The sequence below is a fragment of the Arvicanthis niloticus genome, chromosome 7, assembly GCF_011762505.2.
Source record: "Arvicanthis niloticus isolate mArvNil1 chromosome 7, mArvNil1.pat.X, whole genome shotgun sequence".
Taxonomy (NCBI): Eukaryota; Metazoa; Chordata; class Mammalia; order Rodentia; family Muridae; genus Arvicanthis; species Arvicanthis niloticus.
The window spans coordinates 51,560,578-51,574,414 of NC_047664.1; the positions used below are offsets into that span (position 1 = coordinate 51,560,578).

Below are 13,837 nucleotides of genomic sequence, written 5' to 3' on the forward strand. Positions count from 1 at the left end.
GATTGTGGATATTATTACCCAGTTATATGTATATTAAACATCGGGTGGTAAATGATAAGATATATACTTTCATTAATCTAGAAAATAGAAATGCTGATTTGTTAAAGGAAAAAAATAACTGCAAAGCTGAAATCCAGTGGATTAAAACATGGTTTTCCGTCATGTATGTATACATATATCTATACACACACATAAAATAGAAACTAACCCTTCTTTAAACTCAAATGAAACACATTCATGGAAGCCCCATTATTTAAATTGAACAAGTCATGACAAAAGAATGTTCTAAGGGAAGAGTGGAGGGTGGAGAGGGCTATCACAAGTGTTATCACAAGTGTGGCCGTACTTGTGCAAGTTCCAATATCCCTATAGCTTCATAACACATTGAGAGTATAAATCTCATCCATGAAATGCCTGAAATGCTGGATGCTGCCAAATCCCATATATACAGTTTTCCCCCTATACTTCTTAAACATTTTAAAATTGTAGCTAGAAAAGAGGGTCAATAAGAAATGAGCAGTAGCTAATAACAAAACTTTTAACAAGGTACCATAATGAAAATTATGTAGAGGTATTTCCTTGGTCTCTATTGTACTGTACTCTGCTCATCTTTCCTATGACATGTAAGATGATGCTATGCCTACAAGATGCGAGCAATAGGCATGGTGACATTGAGTATGGCTACTGCCTAAGGGTATCCTAAACACATTTACTTCAGTGCTGTAAAAGTGGATGTGATTATTAACACCTTGATTAGTTCCTGTTGGGGAGGAGCAGATATCCAACATGGATAAGCTGATGATAAGTATTCAGGGCTGGACAGAGTAGACAGGATCTGATGTTACTGAGAAGGATGCGCAATATAAAACATATTGTTTTACTGTTGTTTGTAGCTGAAACCTCTATCAATAATTTACATTATGGGTAGCAGTCTGCATGATTAACTGAGTACTACAATGGTCTGTAACCCATTGCATGTGTAGTAAGACATTTCCCTAGAGGATCAGAAAGTCCTGGTTTCCTTAATGCCACCACTGGATTTGCAATGCGCAGCACCAGAGCACGGTTTTTAAAGGGAACCTTGAGCAACTGCTTATCCAACAGTGTGGTGTAGTAACTCAGGGTCAAGGGTCTAGTCAAATCCCCTAGATTCACTTCCCACAAGAGGCACTTAAAGTGTACATCACTTGATAAAGATTTGAGCTTTTTCTCCAATAATATCTATACCTGGACAAGGGTATAATGTTATTGTCTATATCACAGAGCTGTAGAATGATATAGTGGGTTCGCTGAATCCACATTCTTAAAATGGGTAGATGTTCAAAGAGTATAATCTCCATTCCCCCAGTCCTTCATCAGCAATAGAATAGACACCCATTTTGCCTCTATACAATGTGAATGGAGAAGCTAAAAAGAAGTGCCTATAGAACTGATCTCAGAAATTTTGTACTTGATCCAATATCACAACCTATAAGGTCAATCCAACTCTTCCACAATCATTGATTAAAACTAACAGATATTCTTGTCTAGGGTTATATAGTCTGACTACATTTAAAATATACTTACTATTCTTTGTAAGTTTGCCAGCCATGTTAGCATATGACTACAGTCCTAGTAGTCAGGAAGGACAGGCAGGATGATTGCAACATGTTTAAAATCTGCTTTGTAAATTTACATATAAGACTGTCATCAACCAGATAGACAATGGAATTTAAAAGAACATAACATGAGGACACTGTTGACAACATAAGGAGAGAAGACAGAGTGTGAAATGAGGAAGAAACTCTGGTGCAGTTTCTTCGTAGTTGGATTTGGGTTGCTCCTGAGCGTTAAGGAGTTAATCATTATGCTGACTTCAAGTAGGACAGCCATGCCTCATAGTGCAGCCTATCCTGTTGTGCAGCCATCCATTAATTAGAAGGACAGAACTGTTGTAAGATAGCTTTCCTATTGAGATGTTGCTATTTTAGCCAGATGAAACGCCATGGCTCTTCGTGATCTTTTGGCTCAGTCAAATTTGAAAATTTATCTCCTTCTTGAAACAGGTGTGACTGCACTCCGGGATACATTGGTGAGCATTGTGACATTGACTTTGATGACTGCCAAGATAACAAATGTAAAAATGGTGCCCACTGCACAGATGCAGTGAACGGATACACATGCGTCTGTCCTGATGGCTACAGGTGAGGACAGGAGAACACGTTTGTGTGTGTAGAGATATATCTAGGACTCTGAGCACATCCCGTCTAACCTAATGTTCCTTTGTATTTGTTAGCGGCTTGTTCTGTGAGTTTTCTCCACCCATGGTCCTCCCTCGCACCAGCCCCTGTGATAATTTTGATTGTCAGAATGGAGCCCAGTGTATCATCAGGATAAATGAACCAATATGCCAGTGTTTGCCTGGCTACCTGGGAGAAAAGTGTGAGAAACTTGTCAGTGTGAATTTTGTCAACAAAGAGTCCTATCTTCAGATTCCTTCAGCCAAGGTTCGGCCTCAGACCAACATCACACTTCAGGTGAGAGATCTCCCTGCTCGCCTCCAGGGAGCTGAAAAGAAAAAAAAAAAAAAAAACTTCCACATTTGAAAAGCTTCAGATGCTTTACTTTCAATATTTATGTTTTTAAAATAAGATAGGAGCCAGTATGTTAATTCATTAAAGTGAGAGGGGAGCTGGGCACCAAAGTTGCCACTTCATTTGACACTGTAAATGAAGGTGTTTTGCCCCGTTAACTTTTATGGCCCTGCCATTTCTTCTCTGTGCATGGGAAAGGCTTTACTTTAAAACCTGCAGCTGAGAAGCACACAGCTGAGGCACCACACCTTAACTTGGCTTTCTATCATCTGTAACTCTTCACCCAAAGACTTGAGAAAGAGCCACTGAATTAACAAACAGTTTGATGTCTTACCACAAAGACAATTACCACTAAGCAAGTCATTCATACCCCTGAGGTGTGAATTATACCAGATTAAGGATAATAAAAGAAGAGTATATGGACAAATTGGGGTTACATACTTGTTTTATCTGGTTAGCAGATTTTTTTTACTATATTTTAAATTTAAGTGGCTTTGACACACTTCTTATAGACTTCCCTTTTTGTTTTGGTTTTTTTTTTTTACTCTGATACTGACAATACAATCACGGCTTCTGAAATTATGGGGCAAGTGTGCTAGGAGGGAGCCAGGTTCCCTTTAAGAACCTCTCTATACCGTCCCTTCCCATGCTTACCACATTGAGTAACTATGTAAAGTACACTGGCATTAGAAGTTTTAAATTCTAACTTTCACTTGAGTGCCTTAATAGCCCCCCAAAAGAAAAAAATTAATACAAAAGCAGATATTTTATATTTCTCTCTTCACATAGCATGAGTTTAAATAACTTTTTATGGGTTAGCCTTAATATAGTCATATTTAATATGTGCCAAGGATAAAGCTTAGAGTAGGAGAAAAAAAATACAGACACACAAAATTTTCCAGTAAAGACAATTCTGACATGACATCTAACAGATTTACTTAGATATTTGTTATTGGTTTTCTTAATTACTTATGGATTTATTTACATCAGAACAATTACCAAATTGCCTTTAAGCAGCAATTTCAACAAATATTTTTTTCTCATACCCAAACAACAATCCATAATGAAACCCACCCCCATTCACTTACTAGCCTGTTTCTTTGCATGAATACATTTGGTTGACTGTGCATCCTAACATCAGGGCTACCTCCTACTAGATTGCCACAGATGAAGACAGCGGCATCCTCTTGTATAAGGGTGACAAAGACCACATTGCCGTGGAACTCTATCGAGGGCGAGTTCGAGCCAGCTATGACACCGGCTCTCACCCGGCTTCTGCCATTTACAGGTGAAGATCTCTCAATTACTGGTAAAGGTGAAAAAACTTATTCAATGAAGAACTGTTTCTCTTCTGCAATTGTATAATGGGAAGGGATGGGGATATTTTGGTGATTGGAGGTGGCCTAGTTCTTTATGAACTGCTAAAGCAGGATACCTGAGACCAAGTAACATAAAAATCAGAGATTTATGTTTTATATTTTACAAACTAGAAAATCTAGGATCAGAACAAGCACATCTTTCAAAGAAGTGCCTTTTAGCAGTATGAGTCTATGGTAGAAGGAAAGGGAGGGGGAACACATGCTAGAGATAAGGGGAGGGAAGGGAGCTACTCTCCCTTCATTGGGGACCCACTCATGCTAACTAACCCTCTTCCTGGAGATCCAGACAATTCCCAGGTGAAGGCAGAGCCCTCATGGCCTGATTATCTTTTAGCTTCCCTACCCTCTACTCTTCAACATTGTTGCATTGGAGGTGATATATTTTACAAATGAATTTAATGGCATATGCAAGCTATTGCAGTCAGCTTTACAGTACCCTTAGTACCAATAATCCCCGATCGTACAGCAGACATTACTTACATGCATAGGTTTTTCAGGCAGGTTAACGTAAATGAATTAAGCAAGTCAACTGTAGGGAAAGACTATGGTCGTATTCCTTCATTCTTTAAAAAAATCCTTCTTTGTAAGTACATATTCCTCCATGATAAATGGCCTCGGTGTAGGCAATTCAATACAAATGTTGCAATGGAGGGAAGTAAAATCAAATCTCTTTATATCCGGCTCTCCTTGACTGCTGCCAAGTGAAAATATGGTTCACAGTTTATTGTTCATTTGTTTACTCAGTGTGAATTTTTCTCCTCCTTAAATACTGATTCATATTTATGTTGATGTTATTGTTTTGAGACAGGGTTTTCCTGTTTAGTCCTCTCTGTCTTGAAGCTCGTTCTATAGACCATGCTGGATTCCAGTTCAGAGATCCACCAGCCCCTTCCACCTGTGTGTTGATGCCACCACGCCCAACTTGATTCACATTTATAATGCCGTGTTTATGAACAAAACACATCTGTTGACCTCACACACTTGGCCACACATGATTAGATGTTGATTATGATATAAAGTATAGAAAGTGATCTCAATCTTATGGGTATTACCTGTGAATATGGAAATGTGTTTCAAAAGCCTTCATAGCTCATTAGCTCCTTCAAACAGTTAGGGGAATGTAGATGCCAGATGCAGCCATGAGTAGTAGAATTTACTTGGTCCTGGTGGTGAGCTAGGCCACTTGCAACTATTTACAGCATAAAACAGACACATAATTATTGGTTTTCAAGTGGAATACAATGGTTATTTCACCTCTAAATGTTGTTGAATTACAGCCAACATTTTGTATCATTAGGCTTTAAAGTATATAGTGTTTCAGCCCATAAAAAGATTTCATAAATTTGCGGTCCATTTTGTTTTACTTTATTTTTTTGCTTTTTGATGACAATGGTGCACTATAGAACCATTCCAAACCATAATAAAGATTCTTGGGTTGGCATATTAAAGCTAACTTTCACATAAAATATACCAAAATATTTCAAGATAAGTTGGAAGAACCCAAGTGATTTACCCAAATGAAGACTTACTGGAAAGGGCTTTTTATGTTTGATTCTAGGTTCACTGCCATTTTTTACCTCAATGAAAAATAGTGTATGTCCTGTGACAGTTATAAAAATAGTACTGTGTTGCCCATTCTCCATGTTAAACTAAAAGCTCATGTTTCTATTAGAAAATTATATAATAGAGACATGTTACTTCATCTTGACAACAGATTCTATTTAGTTATTGTATTTGAAATTAAAACATGCAATTTGGACAAGCTATTACATTATTTCATAGTTTAAAAAGACAGGCATCAATTAGCTAATATTTGAGGATTATATTAAATTACAATATTTAAATAGTAAGAAAATTATTAATATTCTAAGTACCTAAAGGTAGAAAGGCAGGGAAGAAAAACTGAGAAAGTCTTCACAAGAAAGTGAGAGATTATCAAATTACAATACTTAATTTAAAAAGGAAAAGTGGAGGCCAGGTGGGGTGGCACACACCTTTAATCCCAGCATTTGGGGAACAGAGGCAGGTGGATCTCTGGGCATTCAAGGTCAGCCTGCTCTGCATAGGGAGTTCCAGGACAATCAGTGCTGCATAACAGAGAGACCCTGTCCCAAAAAAATAAGTAAATTAATAAAAATTAAAGCATGAGTGATGTCAGAAAAGAGTTAGATATTTGTGTTCCAAGCATTTACATAAAGTAAAGGTGGACATCAAAGGAGAGGTTGGGTAGAAGGACTCCTTGCACAAATTCCACAGCACATTATTTTTAGTTGTGAACCATTTGGATGTCATCAGCTCTCATAGAATACTGAAATAATAGAAAAATGTGCTCTGAAATTGTGTCTTAGGCACATTTCATCACCTGTCTGGTCTAAGCATGCAAACAATCAATAATAATAGTGCTGTCTTGTGAGATTATACCGAGAAGCAACAAACAAGCAAAATATCCAGACAATTAATATAAATCAGTAAATAATAATCAGTAAATAATAATCACTACTGGCATCATAGATTCACAATTTCTCAAAGTGACTTTTAGAAAGAAAAGATTACTTCAGTACAAAGATGTTTCGCTCACAGTCTTTACTCACAGGCTGGTTTCTTGGCATCCAGCATAGGGTGGGTTTATTTCTAATCCTCCGTTTCCTTCCACATTCACTTTGCAGTTTAAGGCTGCTCTAGTTTTCTGGCTTATCTTCAAAGGACAGAAATGGTATAGTCTTCATGGTAGTTCCTCCCTTTCTAGAAGTTATGAGTGAAAGGTGCTATTTCTGAATTAATTTGGTAAAACTCCATCAGTAGCACCACTGCAGCCAGCTCCTGTGAGGTACTTACAAACTATTCAATTAAATTCAATTTTCAAATTACATTTCTGTTCAACTCTATATAATATTTTGAAAAGTACACACGGTTGCTTTAAAGGACATAATTAAATATTCTTATTTCAGGTAACTGTTCTTGCTTGGTTTGGTTTCCTTGCTAAAATTTATGTTATATAAATTTTACATTTCTGAGGAGCATTTTCTACATTGTGTGTCACATAACGCTGCTCTATGAGGAAACTGCATTTGGGAATTAATTTTTTACATCAAGCACACTTTATCATTTGATATATTTCTTTTCAACTTGGATTAAAATGGATTTTATTTTTAATATTAGAGAAAAACAATCACATATGCATGTACTGATCCTGTAGGATTGTTTTTTAGTTTAAAATTTAAAATTAATATTCATGTAAAAAAATCACATATCAGTTATTGTAACAAATAGGCTAGCAGAAGTATAAGGATTTCACAGGTTAGACCTAGATTGATAAGGTTTACTTCAAAGTTTTCTTTTCTAATATAGATAAACAGAATATTGTTTATAGTAAAAATATGCCATTTTTTCTTAGATGAAACAAAGGTCATTTTGCTAAGAAAATAACAATTTCGTAAGCTTTATCAACTACTATTTATAAATGATGAGAACTAGATGTAGCTCAATGAAAAGGAACACTAGATGCTCCTCCAGAAGGTTGCCTGCATCCACACTAGGAAAACTTAGTACACTGTTGTATGTCCAGCTTCAGGTCTCCAGTGCCTGTAACCTCTGCAGACATGACCACACACCCACACAGAGGGAGACACATAGACATAATTTATAAAAATAATACTAAAGATTTTTTTAAATAGGACAGTTAATATACCTTTATGGATGTTGGTGAAACAAAAGATGTAAATTTTTTGCAGTACAAATAAAGTAGCATCTTTTATCAACTTATTCCTTACATCATCACAGAGACTGTGGCTTTTTTTTTTTTTTTATATGTATAGATTCCCAGCATCTGGAATACAGTCGGTAGTGGAAGAGGCTGTGCTAGAGCCTCCACTCCTTTCTGATTGGGAGTGATCCAGGGTCTGAAATTTTACATGCCTTATAAACGACCAGGCACTGTTGTGTTCTATGGAGTATGCTTGAAGAATAAATTATACAAGTGGAATCATTTAAGCTGTTTTTTGAGCTCATGACATTCATCCCTTTCCATGCCTAAGACACATATCAAAATTGATGCTGTTTTTATATCAACAGTGTCCACAATATTTCTATGACAGCAGTCATCAAATGCTACAAAAATACGTTCATTCTTCCTAATGACTGGTTGTTAAACATTTGCTAACACGCCCACAATCTATAGGGTTCCAATCTGCAGCAACAGATGAAGTTAGCTGTATAACAAATGATCAAACGCAGGTTCGAGCAACATGTCTGCCTTTTTAATTTAGAGAATGGCATATAGAACAACTCAATAATAATGCCATGAAGAGTGGGAGAATGAATGAATGCATAACCATGATACTGTATTCAACACTATTCAGAAACTAAAAACACATTATAATCCTCAAACACAATGCTAATTTGCTGCATATCAAAGCAACTTTCTTTTAACTGATATTAACATAAATTTATAAAAAAAATTTTACAAAATTTTTAATAAAATGTATATACTCCTTTCTTAACATAAATATTAACATCATACACAAAATGAGATAGCTTCTTCAGAAGCACTGTAAAAATTAGCCACTCAGAGTGATCTACCATGCTTGTGTACAGAATTATGCATGTAGGAGACCATTATCACTGCATGGCATTTTCTGCTTCACACTGTCTGCATTGTCCAGTTCCATAAGATGGAGGAGAAGAAGTAGAAAAGACAGAAGAGGAAAAGGGAAGAGGGAGAAAGGTGAACAAACAGAAATAGAAATGGAGGGGACAAGCCTCAGCACATGGAACAGTAAAGATGGTCTCCTTGGAGACACACAGAATGTTTACAGCCTTTTTAAGATAAATATTCAGCCATTCTCACATGCTATCTGGGAAGGGATCAGCATGGACACTGTAACATTGAGCAAGTTGTGACATCTCTCTGAAATTCTCCATTTTATCTCATAGATTAAGAATCATTATTGTTTTCCCATGCAGTCATAGAACTTTGAAAGGATACGTGCAAATGCCACAACACTGGACAGGACAGAGAGTAGGACCCAGTACCTGGTACTGATGGTGGATTATGAATTGACGTGATCTCTGGAAAGCAGTGGATAAAGATGCTACTGAGAACTCCACTGCCTCACAGAGTACAGTTAAATTATGTCTATTTCAATGTATTTTATTCAAATGAATCTGCTTCAAACCATTGATCAAAATACCTTATTTAGAAAACTAGTCTAGAAAAACATATTCTTAAAAACTCTAATACATGGAGTAGACATAAATACTTTTTAATCTCCCTTGTCTTCATGATACCTTTAGTTTAAAAGAATAGGCAGAAGTGCTGTTTTAGGGTATACCTTATTATCATTATCTCTATGGATGAGTCATGCCCAGGATAACAATATCACCTGAGAAAATAAGCTGGTCTTATCGGCTCCTATATTCCTGTTTCGTTGCATGGAATTTGTCACCAGATATTTAAATTTCTTAAGATAAAACAACTGAAGGCAATTGTCACCAAAAGAGAAAGAGGGAAGGATGGAAGAGAGAAAACAGAAAAAGAATTTTCAACCTTATTAAACTGTTGGAGTATTTTCAAACTGGCAGATTGTGCAAATATAAAAGTGTCATTGTGAATATGTTCTGAAGAGTACAAAAAAAAGAAGAAGAAGAAAAGAAATTTCAGTTTTCTTATAGGCTCCAATTTTTAAAACTGTTTTGAGGAAGTAAACCACACAGTTGGAAAACTGTGGTTTTCTTATGTTCATTTTAGGTGCAGAAACTCAAATAATACTCAGGCAATAGATGAGGGGAGTGAACTTAAATTACATTTTAATGGTAATAAATAAAATTTATGTTCCCATTTGGATGGGAAAAGTTAGGTGGTTCAGTGGCTACTTTTGAGTCCTCAATTATAGCATCCCCTCGGGTAGTGTGGAAGGAGGTTTATCAATACTTACCATGACCCCAGAGGGTACTGTGCATTGCACCTGGGCCTGGAGGAAGGTGACTGTGATGAATTGCAAAATCAATGACAGCTCAGCCGGTCTTACAGTGGAAGTGTAGGGTGTCCTTTATGCTACAATTTTAAACTAATACATAGGAATACATAGGTACAGCATTCTTAAACAGCCACAGTGTGCATCTCATACTAGAAAAGACAGCATGAGATACCTGCTTAAATGTTAACTATTTTCCAGCCAGACACAGTCTCTTCTGGTCCTGTGATACAATACCCTCTTAACAAACAAAGACGATGAGATCATTAATTTTATAAACCTTTCAAAGGGCCAACATCAGTACTCTCTTCACTGTAACATTACATAAATAGAACTAGCCTCAGTGATAATTTCTATCAGGCTTTTATCAGATTAGACATACCATTTAGTGAAAGAATAGTCTTAATATGAATCTCACTCATAATTTGAAAATAGGATCCAGGCCCAATTTGCAGCAGACATACTTACTTAATATGCATTTGTATAACCCCCAGGCCTTCATTGTGAAATTACTTTGTTTTGCAATTCAGTAATTTTTATTAGATGTACCAAGTTGTAGAATTCTCATAGGAATTCACTTAAAATGTAACTATCCTTAAGTTATTTTGGAGGATAGCAGGTTACCGTGGATGCTTAATCACAAGCTTATTGTAGGTTAAGTAATTTTCATTAAAAAGTGTTGCATGATAATCAGAAGCATAGACACTCAAGGCAGGCATCTGTTTTCAGATCTGCTTAGCCACCAGCTACTTGTGTCACCTTTCAAAATGAGGTGTTCATCTCTTATGAGTCTTAAGAGAACTAATAGTGAATGTAATATTTGTAAACAGTGCTTCAGTGATAAGTATCAAATAATTATTGCACTTATTATTTATATTTCTCTAATGAAGATGAAATAATGACACCTGCTCTAGGCTATACATTTCACTAGAAGTTGGACAACCTAAGTATGCTAGACCTTTCAGCACTATCCTTAATGCTGCCCCTGAATGGTCCAGGTTTCTTAATAAAATGCATCTTTGAGAAGCTGTCTCTAAATGTGACAGAAATCCATGAATTCTAACTAGCACCTAGTGCCATAACTACCAATTATTTTTACTTTAAATATGTCTATTTGTTGTTACATAACTTCTGTTTAGTGTACATCTACAATTAGATATTCACGTGAACCCTTGAAAGTATATAGAAATAAATAATATATGACCCCTACTTCCCCTACTTTAAACAGTAGCTTGCAATTTAGATTGCATTAAAGATGTAAAACTCAAAAACAAAACAGGGAACAAAAAGGAAAATGATTGGAAAGTAAGCAAATTGAGTTGCTGATGAAATGGATGCCTTCAGCTTCCCAGCTGGCACACTGCACCAAGGAGCATAAGAAGTGAAAGGTCTCGAGCCACTCAATTTTACTGCATCAGACACTATCATTAGTAATGACATGTCTGAATTGATTGTCTAAAATCAATATGTGACCAAGTGCCCAATCCTCAGTATGGGCCTTTTCTTTGAAATTTTAAAGAGAAAAAAAAAGTGCTTCTTATTAATATTTATAATCTAATTAAAGCCAGTGTTTATAGAACATCCATATAAAACCACCTCAAGTTGCATATGATCATAAGGGGCAGCATCAACTGGATATAACCTTGGCTAAGTATATCTACTGTGTTGTGTTTGTCTATACTTTAATACTTCAGTTTTTAACTTTTGGTAGACTAAGTAAGGCATATCTCAACAAAGTTATATTTTTGTTGATCTCTTAGCATTATCTTAATATCTACATTATAAAGTGAGCTAAATTAATTTATTTCCTTAAGATTTGAGACTAGTTTGTTTGGATGATGCTGTTACTGAATGTGAAGACCAATAGCTGACAGTTAACTTGGTTGTGCTATGCATGCCTGTAAAATTATTCCTTCTTGAACCAAAATTATATGTGAGAGGGGGTAATATTTACAGCATTCACCAGAGAGAACCAGTATTACACCAGAGAGAACCATTGTGTGTTGTCACAAAATAATTTATACAATTTTTAATAAAATAACTTGTTAAACATTTTTTAATTATTTTATTTATATATTCCAAATGCCCCCCCTTTCTGGTCTCCCCACCACTCACCCCATCCATCTTCCCTTTTGCTTCTGAGAGGGTACTCCCCCAACCACTCTTGCATCACCCCACTAGTATTCCCCTTTTTTGAGGTGTCAAGTTTCTACAGGATTAAGGGCATTCTTTCCCACTGAGGCCAGACAAGCCAGGCTTCTGCTGGTGCCATGGACCAGCCCATGTATGCTCTTTGGTTGGGAGCTTAACCTCTATGAGCTCTAAGGGCTTCCAGTTAGTTGATACTATTGTTCTTCCTATGAGGTTGCAATCCCCTTCAGCTCCTTTAGAATTCATAATAATTCAAATAATCAAAATTCAAATCCAAATAGGTCCCAATTTAGCCAAGTGCTAACAGTGAAACTCAACATATCAATTTGAAAAAGGGTCATTTACTTTAATTTTTTTTATAATTTGAAACTAAAATAAAATTACCAAAAGCTTCAGTTCTAGAATGCCTTCTTTTGACCTCTGACTCATTAAGAGCACTTGCATGCATAGATTTACATGTAGGAAACACAGTCACATACGTAAAATAAATCTCTAAAAAGGTTTACTAGCCTATGTTACATCATTACCTCCCTTTCCTTTCCTACCCGCAACCCCTTCCCAAGTAGGAGTAGTTCCTTGCTCTCTTTCAAATTTATGTCCTCTATTTCTTTAATTGGTGATATATTTTTTCACTCATAAATATAGAAGTACAACAGACTCAGAGTAGAAAGAAATATATATATACATACACACACACATACATACATGTATGTGTGTATGTGTGTGTGTGTGTGTGTAATTTCAGACTGACCACTTGGTACTGTCTAACCAACTGTGAAGTTCTTTCCTTGGAAAGGTTTTATCTCCCATTCTCGCCATTCTTTAGTTGCCTACAGTTCTTTTTATAGAGTTATGGCTCTGTGAGATTTCCCCCCTTTATATTAGCACTAGTGATTTAGTCCTTGTTTAGATCATGGTCCTTAGATGCACTGTGTTGTTTAGATTTAGTGTTGCTTTTCTATCATGTCTAGGAAACAACCACAAATTGTTGCCCTGGCTTGCAATCTCTCTGCCCTCTCCTATTCAATGTTCTCTGGGTCTTTGGTACAGTGTTACAGATGGATCAGTTGTTGCTGGGCATGAGAGCATGACATGTCATTGCCTTTTGATGAGTTCCAGCTTTCTGTAATGGCCTACCTGTTAGAAAGAGGGGTTTTTGGTTGGTTGGTTGGTTGGTTGGTTGGTTGGTTGGTTTTGTTGTTTTTTTGGATAAGGGGATGAAAGTTACACTTATCTGATTGTATAAGGATAAATATTTATAATGTACTTAGGGATCGTGCTAGTATAGAAAAGTGGTAGTTGTAGATTCTCCTCTTAGATCTGTGCTATCACTAGTCCTGGGTACTCTGCTAGGTTTCCAGGACTAGGCGTTATTTCCCTCTTGTTGGAAGGATCTGAAGTACAATTAGAGAGCTGTTGGTTACCACTAAAATATATATGCCCCGATTGCACCCTGAGGGTAATAGTGGCATGCTAGTTGGTGCTGCAGTTCATAGGCCCTAGAACCTCTGGGTCTTGTGTCCAAAATGCGTGGTGGAAGAAGTTCACATTTAAGCACATTATATTGTGAGATTTGATTTAGGGAGAAAATTATCATCTTTGCTGATTTTAATATTGCTAAATGTTGAGATAATTAAAAGTGTAGAAGAAAAATACTAATGCCATATCTAAGTTATATTTACTTTGTTTACTATGGGTTTATGTGTCACATATGCGTGCATATGTGCCACAACAGGAAATTAAAAAGAAACATTCATGAGTT

General features: G+C 36.3%; 1 protein-coding gene across 10 annotated transcripts in view; it reads left to right on the plus strand.

Moving 5' to 3' along the window:
- Nucleotides 1-13,837, plus strand: part of Slit2 (slit guidance ligand 2) — a 311,165-nt gene that overhangs the window by 286,310 nt on the left and 11,018 nt on the right. For all 10 annotated transcript variants that reach the window (XM_076938473.1, XM_076938477.1, XM_076938475.1 and 7 more), the window contains 3 exons: nt 2,046-2,183; nt 2,276-2,516; nt 3,731-3,861. In XM_076938473.1, the coding sequence (XP_076794588.1) occupies nt 2,046-2,183; nt 2,276-2,516; nt 3,731-3,861 (510 nt within the window). The remainder of the gene's footprint in view (nt 1-2,045; nt 2,184-2,275; nt 2,517-3,730; nt 3,862-13,837) is intronic.